The 26,231-nt window shown below is 42.0% G+C and overlaps 1 protein-coding gene across 12 annotated transcripts in view; it reads right to left on the bottom strand.

The window, feature by feature from the left end:
* Positions 1–26,231, bottom strand: part of Trappc9 (trafficking protein particle complex subunit 9) — a 737,148-nt gene that overhangs the window by 547,866 nt on the left and 163,051 nt on the right. For all 12 annotated transcript variants that reach the window (XM_087187236.1, XM_087187240.1, XM_004837901.4 and 9 more), the window contains 4 exons: positions 16,207–16,352; positions 12,688–12,773; positions 10,663–10,789; positions 6,771–6,903 (listed from right to left, as the gene is read on the bottom strand). In XM_087187236.1, the coding sequence (XP_087043362.1) occupies positions 6,771–6,903; positions 10,663–10,789; positions 12,688–12,773; positions 16,207–16,352 (492 nt within the window). The remainder of the gene's footprint in view (positions 1–6,770; positions 6,904–10,662; positions 10,790–12,687; positions 12,774–16,206; positions 16,353–26,231) is intronic.

Here is a 26,231-nt window from a genome sequence, read left to right as displayed (position 1 = left end):
ATATAAAGTTTTTTTATACCAATTTTCCCATAAATAGATTCCTTTACCATTAATCTCATGCTTTTCAGTTTTACAATGCTGAATTTGCTCTGAAGGAAACAAAGCAGGGGTCAGTTTCCCACCCCTGTCTTTGAGGCATTTCCATAAGCAGATAAGCCAGATATTGGGCATATGTTGAATGGGTTCCCATAGCAGCCTGCATTTCCTTCTGTAGAATTTACCATAGTTACAAGTTAAGCTCCTTGAAGGCAGGGATTTTTTATCAGTTTCAGGAATTACTGTATTGCCAATGCTTAGAACAATGCCTGACATATGACAGGACCTCAATAAACAAGAGTTAATAAATAAGTGGGAAAAAAAGAAGGGAAAGGAAAAATTATGAGAAAAGAAAAAAAATGGAAACAAAGTCTATGTAAATAGGGAAGAGGGGGGTGAAGGGCACATAGGGAATGGGGAAAAAATAAGAACAAAGATACATCATGTACAGGTACAAGCACCCAATGATAAATGTAAACATATTGTATACCTAAAATGTACCAATAAAAGAATTTAAGAAAAAAAAAACAAAAAACAAAAACAAAGGTGGTACGGTCAACTGGCCATGCACTCCTGGGGCCTCAGTTGGAGACTATGATGGGGAGCTCTGGTGTCCCATCCAAGTGCTCAGGAAATAAGAGCACAATGGCTCTAGGTGAATGCCTTTGAGTCGAGAAATGAACACTCTGTCAGGAAAGAAGCTTGACTGACAGCCTCACTACAAATGATTCTTTCAGGCTGAGGATTTAGCTCAGCGGCACAGCACCTGCCTGGCAAGCATGAAGTCATGAGTTGGATGGCCGGTACCAGCAAATGATTCTTTCTATCCTTTAACACGAGTCCTCTCCAAGCAAAAGCTATTTGTAATCAATGTGAATGTGTGGAAAAGGTATTAGGAAAATAAAAAACACCTGAGACTAATTACCCTGCATCTCAGATAACAGGGTTCCAAGGCCCTCTGTTACAGGCTGGAAAGAAGAAAGAAAAAGGACCCATGCACAGGAACAATGCACCCGTAAGGTGTGGCCCCAACTCAGCAGTCCTAAAGAGGGGAGCTGGAGTGTTGCAAAGGGGCTGAGTCCTGAGCAAGCTGGAGCACAAGGAGAAGCAGCAAGAACTCCACTCAGCCCTAGGGAGGAACTGAGAAGGCCAAGCAAGGGACAAGCTTCTTTGCAGAGGCACTTCCACAGGGGAGTGGGGTAGGGACGGACCTGGGCAGACCCAGGGAAGGAGATGTGAGGTCTAAACCAACAAAACCTCCCTGTAATCTGTGTTGAACAAGTTGGCTTCAGCAGTGAGCAGCACTGCAACTGCCAGGGGGCCAGGGAGAAAAGCCAAGCTCAGCCTAGGAGCACAAGGCCTGGTAGCAAGACTCCAAGCCTGATTGCAGGCCTCTCCCAAAGCCACTTTATGTTCCTTACCTCCTTACGTCTCTGAGGGACTCCTCCCTTTCACACTTCCTCTCCAAAAATGCGCTTCCCTTCATAACACCTTTTGCACTCCTCTTCATCCCCTACTCGGGCTTCTGAAAGCAGCTCAGCCAAGGCCGAGAAGCTGTGTTCCCTCAGCTTCAATCATGCCACATCCCTGCCCTCCCTCCCCATGCGCAGGACTGAAAGCTTTGTCAAGGAAGGTCAATATTTTTATTTCTGCACTACCAGCTCCTGGCCAAATACCTAGCACATAATAGGCACTCAATTAACATGTACTGAAAAATTAATAAGCATCTCAAATTAGAGCCACCTTTGCAACACAGACAAGCAGCGTCACACTCTGTTTTTTTGGGGGGGGGGGGGCGTTACCGGGGATTGAACTCGGGACCTTATGCTTTCGAGACAGGAGCAGTACGGTCTGCATTTTTAATGGCTGCCTTTTCAGTGTTCTGCCCTGTGCAACATGTGGAAACACTGGCTCAGCCCAACACAAATCTGCACACCATGGCTGCCAGGCCACCTGCCCTTGGCACTGCCAAGGCTTGAGGCGTACAGCCTTCCGGGCCACATTACAATTCCCTGACTGGCCTGGAAGGCCCTCTGCATATGGTCCACTGCCCATCAGACTCATCCTCTGAGGGGTGGCCTCCTGGAGGGATTGCCATGCTGTTCTGCTTTGTAGGGTCCTCTGCCTCCTGTCTGGACAGATCTGCCTTCTCTGGACTCAATGAAGACCCTGCCTTGTCTCCCATTGTAGTACTCAATTCTACTTCATCTCAGTTTACGTATGTTTGCTGACTTGTTGCTGCCTTGTCTTAGCATGTTTTTCCTTGCTTGCCTGTCAGACCAAGTTTCGCAAATCCTGCAAGGCCCAAAGTAAGTATCATGTTCTCTGTGGAGACTTCCCAAGTCCCAGAAGTCCCACACTCACTTTTGCTGGCTTCCATGTTACAGGAGCAGTTGACATATAAGCTCCCATCAGTCTGACTCCCTGTAGACTGAGCTCACAGGGCCCAGAACTAGATCATTTTTTACTAAATGCCAGTCTTATCCCAAAAGGATGAACACACACCATAGATGTCAACCAATGTGAGCAATTTTGATGAATCAGGCAAAAGCAGGTTTATATTACATTACACTTGCTTAAATTCTAGTCCTTTTTAAGGCACAAAATCACCCTAGGAAAATATATACCCCTTATCTCCTCTCACTTCTGAGGGACTCCACATTACATACATTATTTAAAAATAAGAAATAAAAACATTTTAACTCCAAATCAGTTCCATGGGAACACCTTCCCCCAGCAGCTGGTCTCTCTCCAAGGACTGCACCACAGGGCTATAGAAGGGCCCAGTCTCCCCTGTGCTGTGGGGTTCCATAAGCTGCCAAGTGAGACAGGCTGTCAGTGGGAGGTGACAGATACCTGGAAGTATGCATGTTCTCATCAAAGGGTGCCCACAGGACCATAAAAGTGGGAGAGGTAGGGCACTGTCTTTGAGAACTATTATAAAAGCAAGAGAGAAATGAAAGAGACAGAGGGACTCTTAGTGTACCTGCTTCCTTCACTCACTGCATGGCTGCAAAAGATGTCCTTTGAGATGGCCTCACTAGCAGGGCAAAGGACACATTATCTTTTCCCAAAATACTCTTCCTTCCTATAATAGTCCTTCCACTTGGTGCTTCTCACCTTGAGGCACCCAGCCCCTCTCCTGGAGTGCTGACTGAGGACAAGTGTGCAGCTGCTATAACACAGTCACCTGCACGACCAGCTTGCTCACAGCTCACCTTGAGTGTTAGTTTAGGTGCTCGGTGCTCTCCCTTAAGCTGAAGCCCCAGGCTATGTCTTTCCTAACCTAGCCCCATTGTGTGCCACTCTACCACTGGACACAATAGGTGTGGCAAGCAAGCCCTAGGTGGGAGTCTGCAGACTGGAGCTGCCAGGCTCGAGGCAGTCCATGCTCAGGGAGGACATGGACGAGAGCATCCCCCTGAGGCCGCTGTGGGCTCAGCTCTCATCAGCTGTCTACACTACACTGGAGCCAAATCAAAATGATTCATCTAAATGACTGAATTGAGGTATAATTTACAAACCATCCAACTCACCTGCTTTAAGTCTACAATCATTTTTAGTAAATTTACAAAGATGTACGACCATCACTGACACCCTGTCTTAAAACATTTCCATCACCCTAAAGAGAAGCCTTGTTACACTTGCGACCAATTCTCACTCCCACTCCTTGCCCAATGCAACCACTGACCAACCTGCTTCCTGCCTTTATAGATTTGCCTATTATGGAAATTCCATAGAAAAGCAGTCATATACCATGTGGCCTTTTGATCTGGCTTCTTCTACTTAGCATAATGTTTCTGAGATTCATCTGCGTTACAGCATGTATCAGCAGTTCATTCTATTGTTGAGTAGAATTTTATTGTAAAAATGTGCCACATTTTGTTTGTCTATTCACCAGTTGATGGCTACTGGGTCCTTTCCACTCTTTTGACTATTACAAATAATGTTGTTATGGGCACTGATGAACAAGTTTTTCTGTCAATATGTAAGATACAACTAAAATATTCAGTGAATATTTGAATTTTTAAACTTTTATTATCAAAGATATATTGCTATTAATCACTCTCAAAATAGTCCTTCTCACTTTAAACACACTTATCCCATCATTCTTGCCACTTTCTAAAGCAGTTCTGGAGGTCCTCTGTTGTGAGTGTCTTTATGAGATGGGATAAACACAGTGAACGCCACTGCTGAGGGCCATCTAACAGAAATGCAGGCTTGTAAAAACATTACCGTGTGTCCTTGTCCACCTTAGTCATTGGATCTAGTGCTGTGAGACTTCTGGCCCTTCCTCAAAATCAAAATGACCACGAAAAGTAAACATTTTGAGTTGGCTCGGGGTATCAAGGCAGCCACGACAATGCAAACAAGGATGCTCAGGAAAGAGGACTTCTAGAACTGCTTCACAAAGTAGCAAGAGCAATGGAATAAGTGTGTTCAAAGTAAAGGGGAGTATTTTGAAGGGGATTAATGGCAATGTGTCTTTTACTGTAATAAATTTTTAAGAACTTAAACATTCACATATTTTTAGATCATACCTGGCATGCTATCCTTTGTCTTGGGTAAATACCTAGGAGTGGAATTGTTGGGTCATGTGGTAAATTTATATTAAACTTTTAAGAAACTACCAGATTGTCAAAAACTACTCCTTCCCATCAGCAGTGCAGGGGGTTCCAGCTCCTCCAGCACCTCTAGCACCTGTCTCTGTCTTCTGATTGCAGCCACCCTAGTGGGTATGAATGCAAATCTTGGTGGTGCGAGCTCCAGAAAGACTAATTATGCTGCTCATCATTCCAGGTTGCTTATTAGCTATTTGTACCTCTTTTGTGGTGAAAGAGCTATTCAAATCTTTTGCCAATTTTTTAATTAGATTGTTTATCTTCTTATTACTGAGTTGTTAAAGTTCTTTATATGAATACAAGCTCTTTATCAGATATATGATGTGCAAATATTTTCTTTCAGCTTGTGAGCTGTCTTTTCATTTGCTTAATGGTGTCTTTGGAAGCACAAATGTTTTTAATTTTGATGAAGTCCAATTTATTAAAGTTTTATTTTATGGATCCTGCTTTCTTCTGTCATATTAAAGAACTCTTTCTCTAGCCCAAGGTCACGAATATTCTCTCCTGTTTTCTTCTAAAAGTTTTTACACTTTTAGCTCTTACTATCAAACCTATGATTCCTTCTGAGTTAATTTATTCTATTTCACTTTATTCCCCAATCACAGGATGCCTCCTCCCACCTCAGCTCTCTTTGTCCAGCAACTGCTCTTCCACCCATTTAAGCTGCAAATGCCTCTTTCCTGGCCCTCATCTCTGCCGATGTCTCCTGGAGGAATCTTCCCCGCATCCCTAGGGCTGCACACAGCACATGTCACAGGACCCTGTGATGCTGAGCTGTTTGTCAGTCTGTCCCCTTGACAGAACTTCCCATAGGGACAGGACCAAGGCTGCCAGGCCCTAGCAGTTGGCACAGTACCTAGCAAATGAAAAAGGCCCATTAAAAATGGGCACCCCATGGGGCCAGGGATTTAGCTCAGTGGTTTTGCCACCTGCTACGCAAGAGCAAGGACCTGAGTTCAATCCCCGGTACCAAAAAAAAAAAAAAAATGGGCACCCCTAAAAAACATCTTAGAAAAGCACAAGATTCACTTTATAAAAATGGCCAAAAAGTATTCGTTATTATTCATAGGAGCAACAATTGAGAGGATCTCAATTTTCAATAGCAAGGATATGAATGGTTATGCAATTCTGAACTAGTAGCTCCATCATGTATTTTTTGAATTAATAAAACTTAAATTTTTGAAGAATTTATAAAGGCCTGAGGAAAAGCTTATGTTATATGGTTACACAGAAAACAGCCTATGATACTATACATGATGTAGTATGATTTCAACTATTTGAATATTTTTTTAAAAAAAAAAAGAATGGATAAAACACTTTGTGGAAATACCACAAAACATTTATAGCAATTGCTTCTGGGCCTCCTGAGATTTATTTCCCGTTCTTCTTTATGCTTTCCTATAATGCTAAAAAACAAAAACAAAAACAAAAAACAAAACATCATTTTGTAGAAGTTAAATTTTTCTTAAATGCACTAAAACCTTGACTGTTTTTCTAAAATCTTATGATTCCAAAGGTTAATTTCACATTTTGTGCTGAACTTGATAAGAAAGACCTCAATTATGTTGCAACTCACTTGCAGCAAAGCATATTAACCATTGGTTATCTTAAAGAAATCCTTCAGCCATATTTTGAACAAAAGAAACCTTCAGATTAACTCAGATTCTTTGTGATATTTAAAATATATATACCACTAAAAATGTTCCAAAGAACCATTTCATTAATAGATGAATGGATAAAGAAAATATTTATACAAAATAGAGTATTACTCTGCCATAAAGGATAAACTTGAGTCATTTATAGGAAAATGAATGCACCTTGAAATAAATCAGATATGCAAGCTTAAATACCACATAACAATATATAAGAAACCCAAAATATAAAAAAGGAGCAAAATAAAACATAGATAACAGGAAGTAGGGAGACAGATCTTTTGCAAATGGGAAGGGGGTCAAGAGATGGAGGGAAAGGGAAAAGTGAGGAGGGCAAGGATATTTTTTTTAAAATAAGACATGTTAAATACAGGTACTAATTCCCCACAAGGAATGTAGTCATCATGTGCTGCAAACATGTACTATTAAAACAGACCTATAGCCTACTAGGAAACACTACCTGGGCAGAGAAGTGCTGATCTGCAGTCTGGGCAAAGCCGGAATGACTTCCACAGTGGAGCCACTGGTTTTTACTCCCAGAAGATTATCCAGCAAACAGTCACTGAAGATGCCAAAGACTGTGGTACGGTAACCTGGAACACAGGACAAAAAATGCTTGCAGGGCTTTGCACTGCACACCACAGCCAAAGGAGTAAAAAGAGCGTGGGCTTCCTTTTCAGAAGACTTGGTCCCACACCTGCCTTTGCCACCCACTACTCACTCCTCCACCCCAAAGACCCTCAATGTCTTCCTGTATAATGGAGCTCATAATGGCACCTGTGACCTGGTTCGACATCCAAATGCTGGGTGTCTGAGAAGACCCCTGCACGCTATAAATCTATACAATTTGTAATCAGTATTTTATCCCTTTACTAACTTGGTTTTCAGACTTATCCATCTCTAGAATGAGAATGACAGTTAATATTCCTTTCCAGCACATAATGTAACTTAGTGAGTATTTGAAAAGTACTTCAAAATCTTCTGTTGAGGGATGAAAGTTCAAGAGCCAATTACTGTTATTATAGCTGCTCTGTGATATGGCAAATCTGAGGTATGTGTATAAGTACTATAATTTAAGATTAGCAAATTTTCTTGTTAAAAAAAAGTCTATCGGTTAGATAAACACTTTAAATTGTTTAAGCAAAGCTTTAAACTGGCTTTTGAAATTTCAAGGGATAATTATTATAAACAACATTCACTGTGCAACAAAATTAAACAATATCCAATAGCTAGATGATTAGGGTGACAACTTTTCTGCATTCTTATTGACTTATTCCCTCCTAAACAGAAGACAGGGCTATCCCTCCATGGTGAATCACACCCTCCCTCTCTTCTCCTCTCCTCCCTGGGCTTGAGGCTGTTCTCCACTCTCTGGCCTCTGGGTCACAGCACCTACATCCCCTAGTTCCTACAGAGTTTTCTGAGGGGCTTCTTTCCCTGAAAACATTTGCTTCCTAGAAAGCCCCCTGTGCCACTAATCCACCTATAGTTTTCTCCTGTGGAACTTGCTGGGGTGTGGTTATATCTTCTGTTGAGCAGTCATTATTTTATAACTCGATTAATATCAGTGATTTTTTTCCTTTTCTAACCCGTTGCTTAAAACAACTGCACATAACTCCAGAGTCTGACAACAAACACTTGGTGCTGCCCATGAGGATGTCTGATAACACAGCAAGCCCTTCCAGCTTTGTCTGTGAGGCACCCAGGCTTGAACATGGCCAGTCAGCACTGAAGATGGACAGCCCCATCACATACTTCTCAGTGACATGCCAGTGCCTGTCCTGCTTCAGGGACCCACAGTTCAGGTCCATCATTCCCACTCTCTATCTCTTCCACTCCACTACTGTCACAGCTACAACCCTGCCTCTGTCATTGCCACCTGGACTGTCTCTGATCCTAGACAGCCTGAGGGACCACTCTGAGCCTGAGAGGCTGTCCATCCACCCAGACTTGCCCTATTCCAATACTGCGGCAGCCTTGCCACATCTACCTTTCAGCCCCGTCACTACCACTCTCTGCCCCTAACCACCTACACGACCACCCACAGACCCTAAATGTATGCACAATGGTCTCTCCTACCACCAGTCTTTGGGCATGTGGCTCTCTCTGCCTGGAAGCCCCTTGTTTTTGTGGTACTGGGGACTGAACTCAGGGCCTTCACACTGAGCTACATCCCCAACCAGTTTTTTGGGTTGGGTTGGGTTGGGTTGGATGTAGGGCCTAGCTAAGTTGCTCCAGCTGGGCTAGAATCCTCCTGCCTCAGCTTCCCAGAATGCTGGGATTATAGGCCTGTACCACCACACCAGGCTCTTGAAGCCCCTTTCTATACCATTTTCTGTCCCCCTTTTCACCACTGCTCATCTCATTCATTGGGACAGTTCCCAGTGGGCTTTCAAAACTCAAGATCTACGAGGGGTTTCTGGCGATCACCTCTCTCTAGTTTTCATGCTCCCTATGCTAGACTCCGCCTCCACTGAGCTCAATCCAACACATCTGCCCTCGGACTATGCTGGTCTTACTTACCGGACAGGGAGCACCTTTCTCAGCCAACAAATACTAGAGACTTACTCTGTGTTGGGCTGTACACTACACTGAGGATGCTGCTAAGCAAGATAAGCAAGGCCACCAAGGCAAAGGCCTGAAAGGATCCAGCCACAGGTGACACAGAGGAGGAAGGCACACAGAGCAATATAAGAATGCTGCACAAGGTCAGAATAAAGGAGCCAAGGAAGGACCTGCACTGGGCACTTGGCACAGCACAAAGCACTAGGTAGGGGAGCCTGGTAAAGGCTCAGGGAGTAGCAGTACTCTGGGGTTGAAAGGAGCCTGTGAGACCCAAGTGAGGAAAGAAAGAGTCCCCAGAGTGTGGGTCACACAGGGCCAAGGATGCTCTGGGCACATGAAGGCACCCAGTGCTTCTGGTGAAGAGACAGCAGGAGCAAACCATAGCCAGATCTATTAGCAAGCCTGAGCCAGGAACACCAGTCCAAGGGCTTTTACAAACCTTGTAAGAGAGTCAATCTCCAAGGCAGGAAGCGGCCATGCAGGTGGAGAGAAGTAGTAGCCCTTCTCACTAAAGGTTGAGGAGTCAATGCAAAGGTCATGGAGGTTGGCAGACAAGAGCTAAGGATGACTCCTGAGAAGCCAGAACAACTGGCTCATAGTGATGCCTCCACTGATGTGGTGCTATCTGGGGGAGAAGCCACTTTGGGGAGAGAAGTGCTGTATTCCAGTTTGACATGTGGCATATTCCAGTATGGCAAGTGCCCACGGGACATCTGAGGTCATGGCTGGATATGCAGGTCCAGGAAGGGAACCTGGCCCTCAGAATCATCAGCATGCCAGGACTTGCAGGTAGGCAAGTCTGTGGGGTTGATGGAGTCACCTGAGGTAGTTTGTTGAGAAAGAAGATGAAGGGATGGAGAGAAGAAGAGGAGAAGAAGGGAGAGAACCAGGTAGGGAAGGACAGGGAGAGGTAAGGAGAAGCAAGACGAAGGAAAGAAAAGAAAGGAGAGGAGCCCAAGGAGGAGGGCCTGCAGAAGAAGAGAGTCCAAAAAGGAAGAGCCAGAGAGGCAGCAGAACAATCACAGAAGGCTCAGGTTGTAGCTCAATGGTAGAATGTTTGCCTAGCATGCACCACCAAAAGGAAGGAAAAAGAAATCCCAGGGGTGTGGTGTCCCCTAAAGCCAGAGGAAAGAGCTCACCATGGAGGAGGGGTGGCTACTGTTAGAAATAAATGGAAAAGTAGCCCCTGGATTTAGCCAGGGAAATACTATAAAGGACCCCAGGGACAGGAGTTTTGGTGAGGTTATAGGACTAGATCCAGGATGCAGAATGCCCAGACCCGGTGTGGAGGTGACTCTGACAAGGTCAGCAAACAGTCTGTCACAGCAAAAGGAAATCATGGCTTTGGAGAGGGCCTAAATGCACTGAGGTGTGCTGAAAAGTGTCTGACGATGTTCTGGAAGAGGACTGGCTGAGGAGGGAAAGGGACCATAAGGGGTCAGAGCACAGGACATACACCCCCTACCACAGCAGGAACATGCCAGGTATGTTCCCTTCCATACATCACACACTCAAAACCAGGTTTTTTTCCAGGTCATATCCTAAAGAAATGCAGTCTCTTTCATTGTCTTGGGTTTCCTTTCTTTCTTTATGATGCTGGGGATGGAAACTAGGGCTTGATGCGTGCAAGGCAAGTACTCTATCACTCAGCCACACCTCGTACCCAATATTCCCGCTTATCTTTTAATTAGTTAGGACTAGAAAGACAAGCTCAGTCCTAGGCCTTAAAGAGGCAATACCAGAGTTCAGCAGCCCTTTGTGAGCAGAAGCCATAAAGGAAAGCTTACCATTCACAGTGATGGTGCCAGTGGTCTGTGGAACCCCAACCAGTGTCACTGGATACAGACCAGATTCTGCCGGTAGTGAAAGTGCTGCAGGGAGAGCCTCAAACTCCACTCCACTGGTGAGGAGCCCCTAGAGCAAGCAAAGAGGAATTGTGAATAGGCTCAGCCCTAGCCCATCATGGATAGCCAGCTCCAAATGAGCCTTGAGACATTCGCCACAGGCATGCCCAGAACCATGGGAATGAAAAGACTAAAGGCTTTTACAAAAACCCAGAGAGGACTTTAGAGATGGACTAAAGTGTTTTTAACACTTAGTCTGGACAGGACAGCACCGTAGGCACTCAGCGGATAGACAATTTCACCCGATGTTTTATTGCATGATATTTGTTTTGTTGTGCTATATTGTTTTACAAAATGGACATGTAAACCCAAAGAAAAAATATTTTATTTAGGAGCATAAAAAAAACCATGAATTATGAAAATATATCACCAGCTAATATTCCTCCAGTGTATCTATGAATTATCAATTCATTTCAATATGTATCAGGCACTAAGCTTGCCAGTGAACAAGACAGATTCCCTCCCCATGACAGGCAATAATGAAGAGGTACCTGCTCTTGGTACTTCCCAACATTGCGGTAGTGGTCCTACCCAGTGAAATAGGGCAAGAAGAAAAAAAAGAAAAGACATACAACTGATTATTCACTAAATAAATAAATAAAGCTATGAACATAGAAACCCTTATGGAATCCACATAGAAACTCAAATTAACAAGTAAATTTAGCAAACTGATAAAGTCAGAAAAAAAAAGCAGAGAGATGTCTAGAGTCTAGCAATAAGCAACTGGAAAATAAAATGTTTTTTTAAAATACCATTAACAAGAAGAGATCAAAACCATCAACAATCTCGGAACAGAGCCAAAGAATGATGTACAAGACTTCACAGAATAATGCTGAGATAAATTTTAAAGGATGTCAACAAGGGGAGAAATCTTGGATTCTCTTAAGTGGGTTTGTTTTCTGCAGTACAATGGTCAAAGCAACCTGAGCCTATTTTGGGTACATTACAGGACTAAGCCCACAAGGCATGATCAAAACTACAGTGAATGCTGCTCCCAAGTACCATCCAACAGAAAGTCAGGCTTGTAAAAATATTACAGCGTATTCTCATTGATCTTATTTGCTCAGTCTGGCTCTGTACAACTATGGCTCTTCCCTAAAGTCAAAATAACCATGAACAGTAACCATTCTGAATCAATTCAGGACGTGGAGGCAGCCATGTTAGCAAAACTAAAGATAGTCATGAAAGGAGACTCCCATAAGTGTTTCAAAAAGTGGCAAGAACAATGCAATAAAAGTGAGGCGAATATTCCAAAGGGTACTGATGGCAATATGTCTTTTAGTGTAATAAATTCTTTAAAATTTAGATATTCTCTGTATTTTTCAATCACACTGCATATGAATGAATGTACAAATGCTGTGACCTAAATCTTGCACTGGAACAAAGGACATAAACATGGAAAGAAGAAAGGCAGGAAAGAACTCTAGGAAATGGACTGCAAGTGGCAGCATCAGTGTGGATGCAGGATGTAGAAATACATCTGTCTGTGCATATTAAGCACATTGTTTATACAAGGTGTATAAGTATATATGTGTGCGTATGCAGGCATGTGTAGATTTAAATGTTACTGCGGCTGTTATTGAGTAACAGGCAGAATGTAGACTTTGTAATCTCCGCTAACCTCATGTGAACTTCAAAGTGAGTGTTTCAAATCTTATATTTAATCAAGTAAGCTCAGCTTGTGTGCAAAACAGAAATTTCTTTCTTTGTAAGTTTAAGTATTTATTGAGTGCCATCCATAAAGACACAGGAATGATAAAACATGGTCTTCCCTCACAGAAAGCTCATAATCTTTGGCAAAGCAGACATACATCACAGGATGCACATGACAAACATTAAATAAAAATAAATTTTGATATTAAGTTGATGTTTTTAACCTGAAAAGGCCAAATGACAGGTAATGCATACCATGTTCTCCACGCGGAGCTCAAATGGCATTGGGTTGTACACCATCAGCTGGACCTCACACACGTCTCCTTGAACCCACTGGAAATCTACAAAACACACATAAGAATCCATGGTAGTGGGCTTCTAGGCACAGTTTTCAGGGTTTCAGCTGATTCCTATGGCAATGTATTTGTCCACCAAAGTGGTATGTACTGTAACTGCCTTGTGGTAACAATGCAGAGCTGGCTTATCTGCCAGCTCTGAAACAAAGTAGAGCTTGGTGTCAGCCACTGTGACATGATGTGAAGGATGTAACTCACTGTCTTCAGCAGGCAACACTCCTGCCAGTGTGTCAGATGAAGCTTCACAACACTGCAATTCGTCCAGGTGGCATTGCCTTTAGTGTAGAGCCAAAAGACTGTAGTACCTCACTGGCCTGAAGGGCAGAAATGTAGACAGAGGCCACTGGGGTCACTTGTAAGAGGCACAGGGCATGACCTCCCTATGCCCCTAAGACTGTAACACAAGAGTGACTCCTCTTTGCCCCACTCCCAAGTTAGCTGCCATCCAGAGGCAGAACTCTGAATTGACCTCCATGTCCCAAGGCCCAGTGTGCATGCCAGATGCAATCCCTTCCTTGGAGGGAAGATACCATAATTATGTGATGGTCTGTAACAAAAGCAAAGGAGTTGTGCAGATGTCATTAAGATCCCCTATAAGTTATCTATTAGTAGCTACTAAGCATGGTCTGCATCAGGCCCTCTGACTTCTCACTGTGTCCCAAAACCTAGTGCTGCTCATATCACTGCTCCCAAGGCCTCTCTGAACAGCAGCCAGGTGCTGTAGGAACACTCTCACTCTCTTAGAACAACCCTCCAAGGCAGCCCCTAAATGCCCCATTCCGTGGGTAGCACATCAGTCATCTGTGGTCACACGGTGGGAAGCTGTAGCAGGTCCACCTGAGAGGCTCAGCCTGTCCATGGCGCCACACTGCCCCTGGGGCAGCTGCCAACTCAGCATGAAGCCTGGCAGTGCCAAGAAATGACAAGACTCTTCATCACCTCCTCAGAGTAGAGCTCAGATCACAATCATGCTGTCCACGTATGTATAGACACAAAGACCAGTAAATTACTCCACAGTGCAGTGGGAATTGGTCTTAAGAACGCTAATACTCTGAGTCCCCTACTGCGACAGTAACTCCTCCAGGTAGAAGCAGAGATTCAGTTACAGAGGCTAGAAATTTAAATTAAGGTATATGTGATTCTTTAAGCCTGTGAGCAGGTACTCACTGATCAGAATATTGCCAAAAAGATATCAGATGCTATAGAATATAAATTGTATTTTCCTACTAATATGTATTTTGACTGAACTTTTTATTGTGTCTCAGAAGAACCCCTGAATTTATCCTCAGCCCAAATGAGCAGGTACTTATTGTGAAAGCCATTCTATAAAGGAAAAAACATCCCTGGGCACTGAGTCATCAGAACTTGGACAGAAACTGAGCTCTGCCACTTGCTAGCTGCCTGATCTAGGGCTGGTAATTTGTACTTACTCAGTCTCAATTTCCTCACCTGTAAATAGGGAAGATAATGATCCCTACAATGTCAGCATTGAACAGCTATGGGAATCACTGGATAATGTTTGCTTTAGCCTTTTTCACAAATGTAGAGTACTGTTTATATAAAAAGAAGCCTCAACAATTATACTTAAGATTGAAGAGAGAAAAATAACAAATCTGGGCCACCTTCAGGGATGTGTGATCCATGTAGTTGATGGCAGTGGCCTTTTGCTTAGAGGCCTCACATTTGCTCAATGTTTTGCTGTCATTCTCCCAAAATTCTTTTTAAAAAATGATTTAATAAAAGGCCCCAGGCTTTCATTTTGCACTGAGCCCCATAAGTATATTACCAGGTCTGAGAAGTCTCACCTCTCCAGTCTCCTAAATCACCTCTAGAAGTTTTTATCTAAACAAGAGTGAAACCTTGCAAGAAAGTTGAATACTCCAGAAGGGCCATGCGAGAAGAGTTCCATCAACTCTCTAATGACTGGTCTAGGTCCATCAAGGAAGGTAATGAAAGCAACTTGCCATCATCACAGGGCCACTAAGCACGACCCCAGTGTTCTGCCTCCAGGCAAGGAAAGGCGGTATTCCCATGGGGTGCTGGGAAGCAGTGCCCCACACTCTCTCCTGCTCCCTGTGATATAGGCTGGAGCAGGTCTGGAGAAGGAAGTCTGCCCTTCCTGGTTACCCACTATGTCCACCAGCTCCTATACGTCCCATCACCTACATATGTTTTTCCGGACAAGAGAAGTAGAGGTGAAGTTCTGAGGCCAGGGCTATCTCTCAAAATCAAAGGCTAAAAATGAAATTTCAAAGACACATACACATATATACATCCATGCACATAGACCCTGCAGTGTGCTACATACTTTGCATTCATCTTTTCAGAAATTCAGCAACATTCAGTACAGCTCCCCTTTTTCAAGGCATTACTCCATGTTTCTTCCTTTCATTTTCATGTCTCTTTCTTCTCATCTTAACAGTGAACAGCTGGAACACTTGGCAGCACACCACAGGAAGCCACAGTGCCCCCCAGAGGCACAGCTGCTCTGACCCTCTCCAGGGTTCCCCTCAGAGACTATAGGCCTGCTTCTAGCTATCCAACACAGTCTGGCTATTCCATTCAGTGGTGAGTAAACAGGTACAATTGCTGATAGTTCTAATCATCAGAGAACTTTCATTTACATCTTGTCTCAGTCTTCAAGTTCTCATATGCATGTATCCTGTCTGCATGAATTGAATGGGAAAATCTGTTGAGGGTAGAAACTGTGTGACATATAGATGCTACTCGACTTACATCCTAATAAAACTGTGTAAGTCAAAAATATCCTAAGTCAAAAATGCATTAAATATACCTCACCTACCAAACATCATAGCCTAGCCTATCTTTAATGTGCCCTAAACACTTATGTTAGCCTACAGTTGGGCAAAATCATCTAGTACAAAGCCTATTTTATAATAAAATGCTGACTATCTCCTAGAATTTGTTGAATACTCTCATGGTTTGGGTATGGACTGAGTGTGTTCCCCAGGGGTTCATGTGTCAATACTCAATACTCATTGTGAAATATTGTGATGGAAACTTAATCTGAATGGTAGTTTTAAAAGTGGGACCCATGGGAAGTGATTAGGATTAGACAAGGTCACCCAGGCAGTTAGATCTCTGTAGCTTTATAACAAGAGGAACAGAGACCAAAAGAGACACGCACAATGCACTCCCTGTCTCTGCCATGTGATATTCCAGGTCTTTCTGGTTTTTAGAATTTCCACAAAATCGCCTTTTATGAAGTAGATTTTAAACAGATCAGACCTATGGGCAACTGCTAGACAAAGGCAGCAGATCAAATACCCTTCTATGAGAGTTGTGCATGTGTGCACACACGGATTAATAGGCCTGAAATTGTGTCCAGAAAATACAGAAGAGCCTCTGGAAACCAGGCAGCAGTGTACAGAGAGGAAGCCCAGAGAAGTAGTCTTACCAATCTTCTTGTTCTTCTCCTCTCCACGGTTGTGGGCAATGATGGGTGAGTAGATGAAGGGACTTTTGGTCGACATGTTCTGACCCAGCAAGCTTTTCATTTTCTGGGGCCGGAGGCTGGTGGGAAGGCTCAGCAGCTTCACATGCCTGTTATTTCATACAGAACACAAATGCATCCTCAGCCTTGTTAGCTGGGTCCCAGAATAACCACCCCCACCCCACCCCCGCCAAAACCATGTGTGAGAAAAACAGGGAAAATGAGTGACAAACTGAGGGAAGGAAAAGCATTCACACTTAGCAGGACAAAGTGGCAGAACCGAGGGGCTTCCGGGCCACCATCCCTCCCGCTACTCCGGGCCCAGAGGTAGGGGCTTCTGAGCAGCTGTCCCACTGCTCCTGGCCCAGAGGAAGGTGTTTCCAGGCCACAATCCCTCCCCCTGCTCCCAGCCCAGAGGAAAGGGCTTTTGGGCTGCCATCCACCCCACCCCTCCCAGCCCAGAGGTAGGGGCTTCTGAGTGACCGTCCCACTGCTCCTGGTCCACAGAAGGGGCTTCCAGACCACCAGAACTCCCAGTGCTCCCAGCCCAGAGGAAAGGGCTTTTGTGATGCCTTCTGTCCCCGCAGCTCCCGACCCACAGGAAGGAGCTTCCAGGCCACCATCCCTACCGCTGCTCCTGGCACAGAGGAAAGGGCTTTTGGGCTGCCATCCATCCTGCCACTTCCGGCCCAGAGGAAGGGGCTTCCAGGCTGCCATCCATCCCACCCCTCCCGGCCCAGAGGTAGGGGCTTTGGAGCCGCCATCCCACTGCCACTGGTCCAGAGGAAGGGGCTTCGGGCCACCATAACTCCCACTGCTCCCAGCCCAGAGGAAAGGGCTTTTGGGACACCTTCCGTCCCCGCAGCTCCTGGCCCACAGGAAGGGGCTTGCGGGCCACCATCGCTCCCACTGCTCCCAGCAAAGAAGAAAGGGCTTTTGGGACACCTTCTGTCCCCACAGCTCCCGGCTCAAAGGAAGGGGCTTCTGGGCCACCATCCCTACTGCAGCGCCCAGCCCCTGTCCCACGTCTCCCAGCTCAGAGGAGGTGATCCGCGCGGGCGCCAACAGCACCCACCCGCCCCCCATTCAAAATGATAAAACATGTAAAAAAGTCTCAAAACCAGACTTCCAGATTGCCTACAGCAACCCCAAAGGGAAATGAGATGGAACACTCTGATACTCAACCACCTGGAACCACTGAACTGGCAACAAAAGGGGATCTAGAAAAAAATGAAATCAGAAAAAATTTCTCAGATAACAATAGAAATTGTGCTCCTAGTGCAAGATATGATTAATAAATCTAGAGAAGAGCTGAGGAACATGATGGAATCCCAACACAAGAAACAAATGGAATCCATAAAACAGATACAAACAGATTTCCAGGAGATTAAAAACTCCATCGAAAGTCTGCACAGCAGAATGAGCCAATGTGAGGACAGAATTTCAAACATAGAAGACAAGATTGCAATTAATGACCAGGAAAAGAAAAATTGCTTCAAAATTATAAGGGAACATGAGAAATCAATCCGGCAGCTGCTAGATGATGCAAAGAAGAATAACATAAGACTGATTGGACTCAATGAAGAAACAGGAGAGAGTGCAGATGACATAAAAAATTCTTCACAAAAGTAATGGCAGAAATCTTCCCAAGCAGGAGAAAGGAACTTGACATACAGATAAGTGAGCCATATAGGAATCCAAATAGCCTTGATCAAAAAAAACCTACACATACGCATATAATTGTTAAGATTCCAGAAACACAACAGAAGAACAAAGTTCTACAAGCAGTTAAAGAAACAAATCACATACAAAGGAAAGCCCATCAGAATCACAGCAGACTTCTCAACACAAACCATCAAGGCAAGAAGAGCTTGGCATGACATATTCCAAGCCCTAAAAGAAAACAGCCTCCAACCCAGATTGATGTACCCTGCAAAACTATCTTTCAAAATGGATGGAGAAATAAGATACTTTCATGACAAACAGCACCTTAGGAACTTTGAGAATACCAAACCAGCAGTCCAAAAAATTTTACACAATATCCTAGGAAAAGACATTGAGGATCACAACCCCAGGAAGCAAAGCAGAATGAACCCATCTGGCACGACAAGAAATTAAATGCAAATGGGGAGAACCCAACAAAAAGAAAAAGTCATGGCAATGACAAGTCAATATGTTTCAGTTATAACCATTAACGTTAATGGTCTCAATTCACCAATCAAAAGAAATAGACTGGCAGAATGGGTCAAGAAGCAAAATCCAACAATATGCTGCATACAAGAAACACACTTCATTCAAAAGGAAACTCATAGACAGAAAGTTAAAGGGTGGAAAACAATACTCCATGCAACGGGAACCCAATAAAAAGCAGGAGTAGCTATCCTCTTTGCAGATCAAGGAGATTTCAAAGCAACACTGATTAAGAGAGATGAAGAATGACACTACATCCTTGTAAAGGGAACAATCCAAAAGGAAGAGATGACAATCATAAATATCTATGCAATAAACACTAGTGCACCCAACTATATGAAACAAACACTAAAGGACATGAAAAGTCATATAAGCACTAATACAATTGTAGTGGGGGACCTCAACACCCCACTAATAGATAGATCAACTAATAGATCACAAATAGATAGATCACCTAGACAAAAAATAAGTAATGAAATGCTAGACCTCAATCGAACTCTTGAACAAATGAACTTAACAGATGTTTACAAAGTCTTCCACCCTAAAAATTCAGAATACACATTCTTTTCAGCTGCACATAGGTGATTCTCCAAAATAGACCACATACTCACACATAGAACATGTTGAAGTAAGTGCAAAGGAATTGAAGTTATCCCCTGTATATTATCAGACCATAGTGCAATGAAATTGGAGATCCATAGCAAAAGAAACTCAAAAAATTTCATAAACATGTGGAAATTGAACAACACACTTCTGATTAAACAATGGGTCACAGAGGAAATTGAAGGAGAAATCAGGCAGTTGCTTCAATTAAATCACAAAGACAATACAACATATTGGAATCTATGGGACACAACGAAAGCAGTCTTACAAGGGAAATTCATAGCAGTGAATACACATTTAAGGAAAACAGAATGAGCCCAATTAAACAACCTGATGCTGAAACTCAAGCTTCTAGAAAAAGAAGAGCAGGACAACCCCAAAGCTCATACAAGGGAGGAAATTATAAACATCAGAGGAGAAATCAATGCAATGAAGACTAAGAGGATGACACAAAAAAATCAATGAAGCCAAGAGTGGTTCTTCGAAAGAATCAACAAAATTGACAAACCCTTAGCCAACCTTACCAGAAAAAGGAAAGAAAAGGCCCAAATCCATGCAATTAGGAATGAAAAGGGTGAAACTACAAAAGACCCAGCAGAAATCCACAGGATCATCAATACCTCCTTCAAGAACGTATACGCCAATAAGATGGAAAAAACAGAAGAAATGTACAGACTCCTAGATGCATATGAATTACCAAAGTTGAATGAAGAAGACCTAAAAATTCTAAACAACCCAATATCAACCAATGGAATTGAAAACATAATTAAAAACTTATCAACTAAGAAAAGCCCAGGCCCTGATGGCTTCACTGCTGAATTCTATAAGACATTTAGAGAGGAACTGCTGCCACTACTGTTTAAACTCTTCAATGAAATTGAAAAGGAAGCAATACTCCCAAATTCATTCCTGGAAACAAGCATCACCTTGATCCCCAAACCAGAGAAAGACCTAACCAAAAAGGACAACTATAGGCCAATCTCACTAATGAACAGAGATGCAAAAATCCTCAATAAGATACTGCCAAATAGAATGCAGGAGATCATCAAGAAGATCATACACCCTGATCAAGTGGGATTCATCCCAGGGATGCAGGGATGGTTCAACATACACAAATCAATCAATGTAATACACTATATCAATAGAGCCAAGGACAAAAACCATATGATTATCTCCATGATGCAGAAAAAGCATTTGACAAAATCCAACATGCATTTATGATAAAAACCCTATAAAAAATTGGAATAGATGGTCTCTACCTCAAACTGATAAAAGCCATCTATGAAAAACTAAGAGGCAATATTATACTAAAATGGTCAAAAACTGAAATCCTTCACACTAAAATTGGGAATAAGACAAGGATGTCCATTATCACCACTCTTGTTCTATATAGTTTTGGAAATATTAGCCATGGCAATTAGACAAGGGAAAGAAATAAAAGGAATAAAGATAGGAAATCAAATTGTCATTACTTGCAGATGACATGAGACTCTATATAGAAGACCCCAAGAACTCCACCAAAAGTCTTCTAGACTTAATAAGCAAATTCAGTCAAGTAGCTGGTTAGAAGGTTAACACACAAAAATCAACAGCATTCCTCTACACCAATGACAGACTCACTGAGAGAGAAATAGGGCAAATAATTCCTTTCACAATAGCATCCAAAAAACTGAAATACCTAGGAATCAACCTAACAAAAGAAATCAAAGACCTCTTCTCTGAAAACTATACCACTCTGAAAAGAGAGATTGAAGATGATATCAGAAAATGGACAGACATCCCCTGCTCCTGGGTAGGAAGGATTAATATAGTGAAAATGTCATACTTCCAAAACTGCTATGTACATTCAAGGCAATTCCAATTGAGATCCCAGCAGCATACTTCATAGCCCTTGAGAAAACAATCCAAAAATTCATTTGGAACAAGAAGACACCCAGAATAGCAAAAGCAATTCTAGGTAACAGAGACATGGCAGGGGGTATCACAATCCCCAACCTGCAACTATACTACAAAGCTACTGTGATAAAAACAGCATGGTACTGGCAAAGAAACAGACCTGAGGACCAGTGGAACAGATTAGAAGATGCAGAAACAATGCCAGACACACTCAGCCATCTCATCTTCAATAAAGGAGCCAAACACCCTCACTGGAGGAAAGATAGCCTCTTTAATAAATGGTGCTGGAAAAATTGGGCTTCAACTTGCCAAAGACTAAAACTAGACCTATAGAGAGAAGCTGAGCCAGTCTCAGCACCCAGAAGGAAGTTCCCCCGCCACCATCCCAAGCTCCTAGGGCTGAGAAGCTGAGTCGGTCCCAGCACTCAGAAGGAAGCTACCCTGCGCCGCCATCCCAAGCTCCTAGGGCAGAGAAGCTGAGCTGGTCCCAGAACCTGGAAGGAAGCTCCCCTGCCATCATCCCACGTTCCTAGGGCAGATGAGCCGCGTGGGCACCAGAAGCACCCCCTCCCCCGTGGAAATGAGAAGACATGTAAACAAGCCTCAAAAAACAGACTTCTGGATCACCTACGGCAACCCCAAAAGGAAATGAGATGGAACAATCTGATACTCAACCACCTAGACTCTCTGAACTGGCAACAAAAGAGGATCTGGGAAAAATGAAATCAGAAATAATTACTCAGGTAACAGCAAAAATTGTGCTCATGGTGCAAGACATGATTAATAAATCTAGAGAGGACACAGATAAAAAAATAGAGGCTCTGAGAAACATGATGGAATCCCAACATAGGAAACAAATGGAATCCATAAAACAGATCCAAATACATTTCCAAGAGATTAAAAACTCCTTCGAAAGTCTGCACAGCAGAATGAACCAATGTGAGCATAGAATTTCATATACAGAAGATAAGATTGCAATGAGTGAGGAGGAAAATAAAAATTGCTTTAAAATTGTAAGGGAACATGAGAAATCAATCCAGCAGCTGCTAGACAATGCAAAGAAGAATAACATAAGACTGACTGGAGTCAATGAAGAAAGAGGAAAGACTCCAGATGACATAAAAAAACTGTTCACAGAAGTGATGGCAGAAAACTTCCCAAGGAGGGCAAAAGAACTTGACATACAGTTAAGTGAGGCACATAGGACTCCAGCTAGCCTTAATCAAAAAAAATCTACACATAGGCATATAATAGTTAGGATTCCAGAAATCCAACAGAAGAACAAAATCCTACAAGCAGTGAGAGAAAAGAAGGAAAGCCCATCAGAATCACACCAGACTTCTCAATGCAAACCCTCAAGGCAAGAAGAGCTTGGAGTGATGTATTTCAAGTTCTAAAGGAAAACGGCCTCCAACCCAGATTGATGTAGCCTGCAAAACTATCTTTCAAAATTGATGGAGAAATAAGATACTTTCATGATAAAGAGCACCTCAGGAACTTCATGAATATCAAACCGGCACTCCAAAAACTTTTAGACAATACCCTAGGAAAACACAATGAGGATCACAACCCCAGGAAACCCACCAGAATGAATCCATTGGGCGTGACAAACTAAACGCAAAAGGGGAGAATCCAACAAAAAAGAAAAAGTCATGACAAGGCTTTTGAAACTTTTAACTTCATCTCCCTAATGGGTGTATAATTCAATCTTGCTATTGTACTGATTTGTATTTTTTCTGATTCTAGATTTGCACACATTTCCTTGTGATGTATTGGCTATTTATCATCTTCCTATGTCTACTTTTTAATTGGGTTGTCTATTAATGAGCTCTAAGAATTCTTTACATATTCTGCTCATAGGTTATATGCATTGGAAATATGGTCTGTTTAAGGACTACTTTTCATTTTAATGATGTTATTTAAAGTTCTAAATTTTGATGGAATCTCATTTATCAATTTTTTTCTTTTAGACATCATGTCTTTTGTATACTAGGTAGTTCTTGCCTACCCTGAATTCATAAACATTTTCCCTTATAATTTCTTCTTAAACTTTTATACTTTTAGGCTTTTATATTTAGGTTCATAGATCCCTTCAAGTGATTTTCATGTATGGAAATAAAAGGTTGAGGTTAATTTTTTATATACAGATATCAGATGTTCTAGTGCCGTTTGCTGAAAACACTGTCTCTTCCTCGGCTCTTGAATTGAGTTTATGTTCTATAAAATGCTAATGTTAAATAATCTTTCAAAACTCAGGGACCCATGTATGTGTGGTTCTATTTCTAGATTCTCTGTTTTATTCAAATGAACTATATGTCTTTCTTACACCAACACTGCCTTGATTACTGTAGCTTTAGAAGAAGTCTTAAAATTAGGCTCTAAATGTCTTCCAACACTGTTTCTGTTTTTTTTTATTTAACTTTTCTAGGTCCTGTGTACTCCTACATAACTTTTAAATTTCAATATCCAATTCTTCATTTATAGCAAGTATACACAGACCTGAAGTTTTATACATACCTTGTGTTTTCTAATCCTGCTAATTTCAAATACAAGTTCTAGGGGCTCCTAGAGATTTCTTAGCATTTTCTCTGTAGATGATCATTTCATCTACATATAAAGATTTGGCTTCTACCTTGCCAATCCTATCCTAATTGTGTCATTTTATTGCCAGACTATTTTGGTGGGGTCTAGGTTTCAAAGTTTAATGGACAGATAAAGAGTAAGCATATCTGCCCTTGTTCCCCACCTTAAGAAGAAAGCATTGCATCTTCACCATTCATATAAGGCATTCTCGCTGGAAGTATGGAGTATATGTCTTTAATCTGTTGAGAAGGTTCTGTTCTACTTCTAGTCTCCTGATAGCTTTTACCATGAACAGCTGTGGAATTTAGTCCAATACTTTTTCTCCAACTAGTGGCAGGATCATATGGCTTTTTCCTTTCCTCTGTTAAAATTATGACTTTTGGGGGTGGATCTTCCAATGCTGAACCAACACTGCCATCCCTATAACAAAGCCACTTTCTACATCCTGCCAGATCTGACTTCTAATAGTTTGGTTTTGTTAAACAAATTTCTATCTATGTTCATACTTTTTTCTTCTATTATCTTTATCCAGTTTTAGGATTAGCACAATATTGATTTCCTAAAATGAGAGGAGAAGTGTTCCTTCTTTTTTCTGCTTTAATTGTTTGATATAATTTATCAGTTAAAATGTATATGAGCCTGCTGTTGTCATATAGGTAGGTTTTCAAGCTAGGAATATACTTTCTTTAATAGGTGCTATTCAAATTTTATATTTTCTCCAGAGTTAGTTTCATTAATTTGTCTTCCAAGGTACTTCTTAGAAGTTGTCAAATTTATTTCAAAACAGATTTTTCAAATATGCTTTTTATATCCTTATAAATTCTGTAAAATCTGTGGTAATGTCCCCTAGATCTTGATATTGTAATTTTAGGAATGTATAATTGATATTGTGTAACAGGAAGAAAAGGTCTAAAGGTGCAGGGGAAGTGGGAGGAGTAGGGGAAAGGAAAAAAGGGAAAACAAAAAATATGAGAAAAGGAAAAAAATGGAAACAAAGTTTTGCAAATAGGAAAGGGTGCAGGGGGTGGAGGGAGGGCAAGGGAAGGGGAAAAAAAGAATGAAGATACTTATGTAAAGGTACAAGATCCCAATGATGAATGTAACTGTATTTTATACCTAAAATGTACCAATAAACTTAATGGGAAAAAAAAAAACTAGACCGCTATCTCTCGCTATGCACTAAACTAAAATCGATATGGATTAAAGATCTAAATATTAAAATAGAAACTCTGAACCAGTTGGAACAGAGGTTAGGTAGAACTCTTGAAGACATCAGTGTAGGAAAAGATTTTATGAACAAAACCTCAGTTGCCCTTGAACTAGCACAAACAATCAACAAGTGGGATCTCTTCTTATTAAAAAGCTTCTGCACAGCAAGAGAAACCACCAGCAGTGTGAAGAGACAACCCACAATATGGGAAAAAATTCTCACTTGCTCTTCCTCAGACAAAGGTCTATGATCTCGAATCTATAAAGAACTTAAAAAGATCAGACCTCCCAAATTTAAAGACCCAATCCAAAAATGGGCATCTGAAATGAACAGACATTTCTCACACAAAGAAGTAGAAATAGCAAATAAATACATGAAAAAATGTTCAACATCACTGGTCACTGGAGAGATGCAAATGAAAACAACGCTGAGATTCCACTTCACTCCAGAAAGAATGGCTGCTATCATGAAATCAACCAATAACAAATGCCGGCGGGGCAGTGGGGAAAGAGGAACCCTCCTCCACTGCTGGTGGGAATGTAGACTGGTGCAACCACCGTGGAAATCAGCATGGAGATACCTCAAAGAACTAGGACTGGAAATCCCATTTGACCCCACTATTCCACTGCTGGGGATCTTCCCCAAAGAATTAAAAGAGTCATACCACAGTGATATATGTGCGCCCATGTTCATAGCAGCACAGTTTGTGATAGCTAAAACTTGGAAACAGCCCAAATGCCCATCAACTGGAGACTGGATAAAGAAAATGTGCTTTTTTTATAAAATGGAGTACTACTCAGCCATCAAAAATGAGAAATTAGAGACATTTATAGCTAAGTAGATGCACATTGAGGCGATACTCTTAAGTGAAGTAAATAGGACACACATTTATAAATACCAAATAGTTTCCCTGGTGTGAGAAACTGTAAGTGTAAATAAGGACTAAAATGTATAATAGGTAATGTGAAATAGGAAGAAAAGGGGCAAAGGGGAAGGAAGTGGGAGGGCTAGGGGAAAGGATAGAAGGGAATGGGATTAATATGAGAAAATGGAAAAATAGGAACAAAATCCTTGTAAATAGGGAGGAATGGAGAGGTTGAAGGGAGGGCTGGGCAAGGGTGAAAAATAAGAACCAAGTGAGATTACGTAAAGGTGCAAATTTCCAATGATGAATGTCATTATATTGTATACTTAAAATGTACCAATGATTAGAATGAATAATCGATAATACAAAATAGGAAGAAAAGGTCCAAAGGGGTAGGGGTAGTGGGAGGGGCAGGAGAAAGGAAAGAAGGGAAAGGAAAAGTGCTGAGAAATGGAAAAAATGGAAATAAAGTCTTTGTAAATAGGGAAGGGTGGAGGGGGTGGTGGGAGGGCTAGGAATGGGGAAAAAATAAGAACCAAGATGCATTATGTAGAGCTACAATTCCCAATGAGAAATGTAACTGTGTTGTATACCTAAAATGTACCAATAAAAGAATTTAACAATGACAACAAAAAAAACAAA

Source organism: Heterocephalus glaber, unplaced genomic scaffold (genome assembly GCF_053883595.1).
Source record: "Heterocephalus glaber isolate CG9 unplaced genomic scaffold, H.glaber_assembly_v1.0 deba00000281, whole genome shotgun sequence".
NCBI lineage: Eukaryota > Metazoa > Chordata > Mammalia > Rodentia > Bathyergidae > Heterocephalus > Heterocephalus glaber.
Note: the sequence above shows the minus strand (reverse complement) of the source record. Positions and strands in the feature narration are given on the sequence as shown.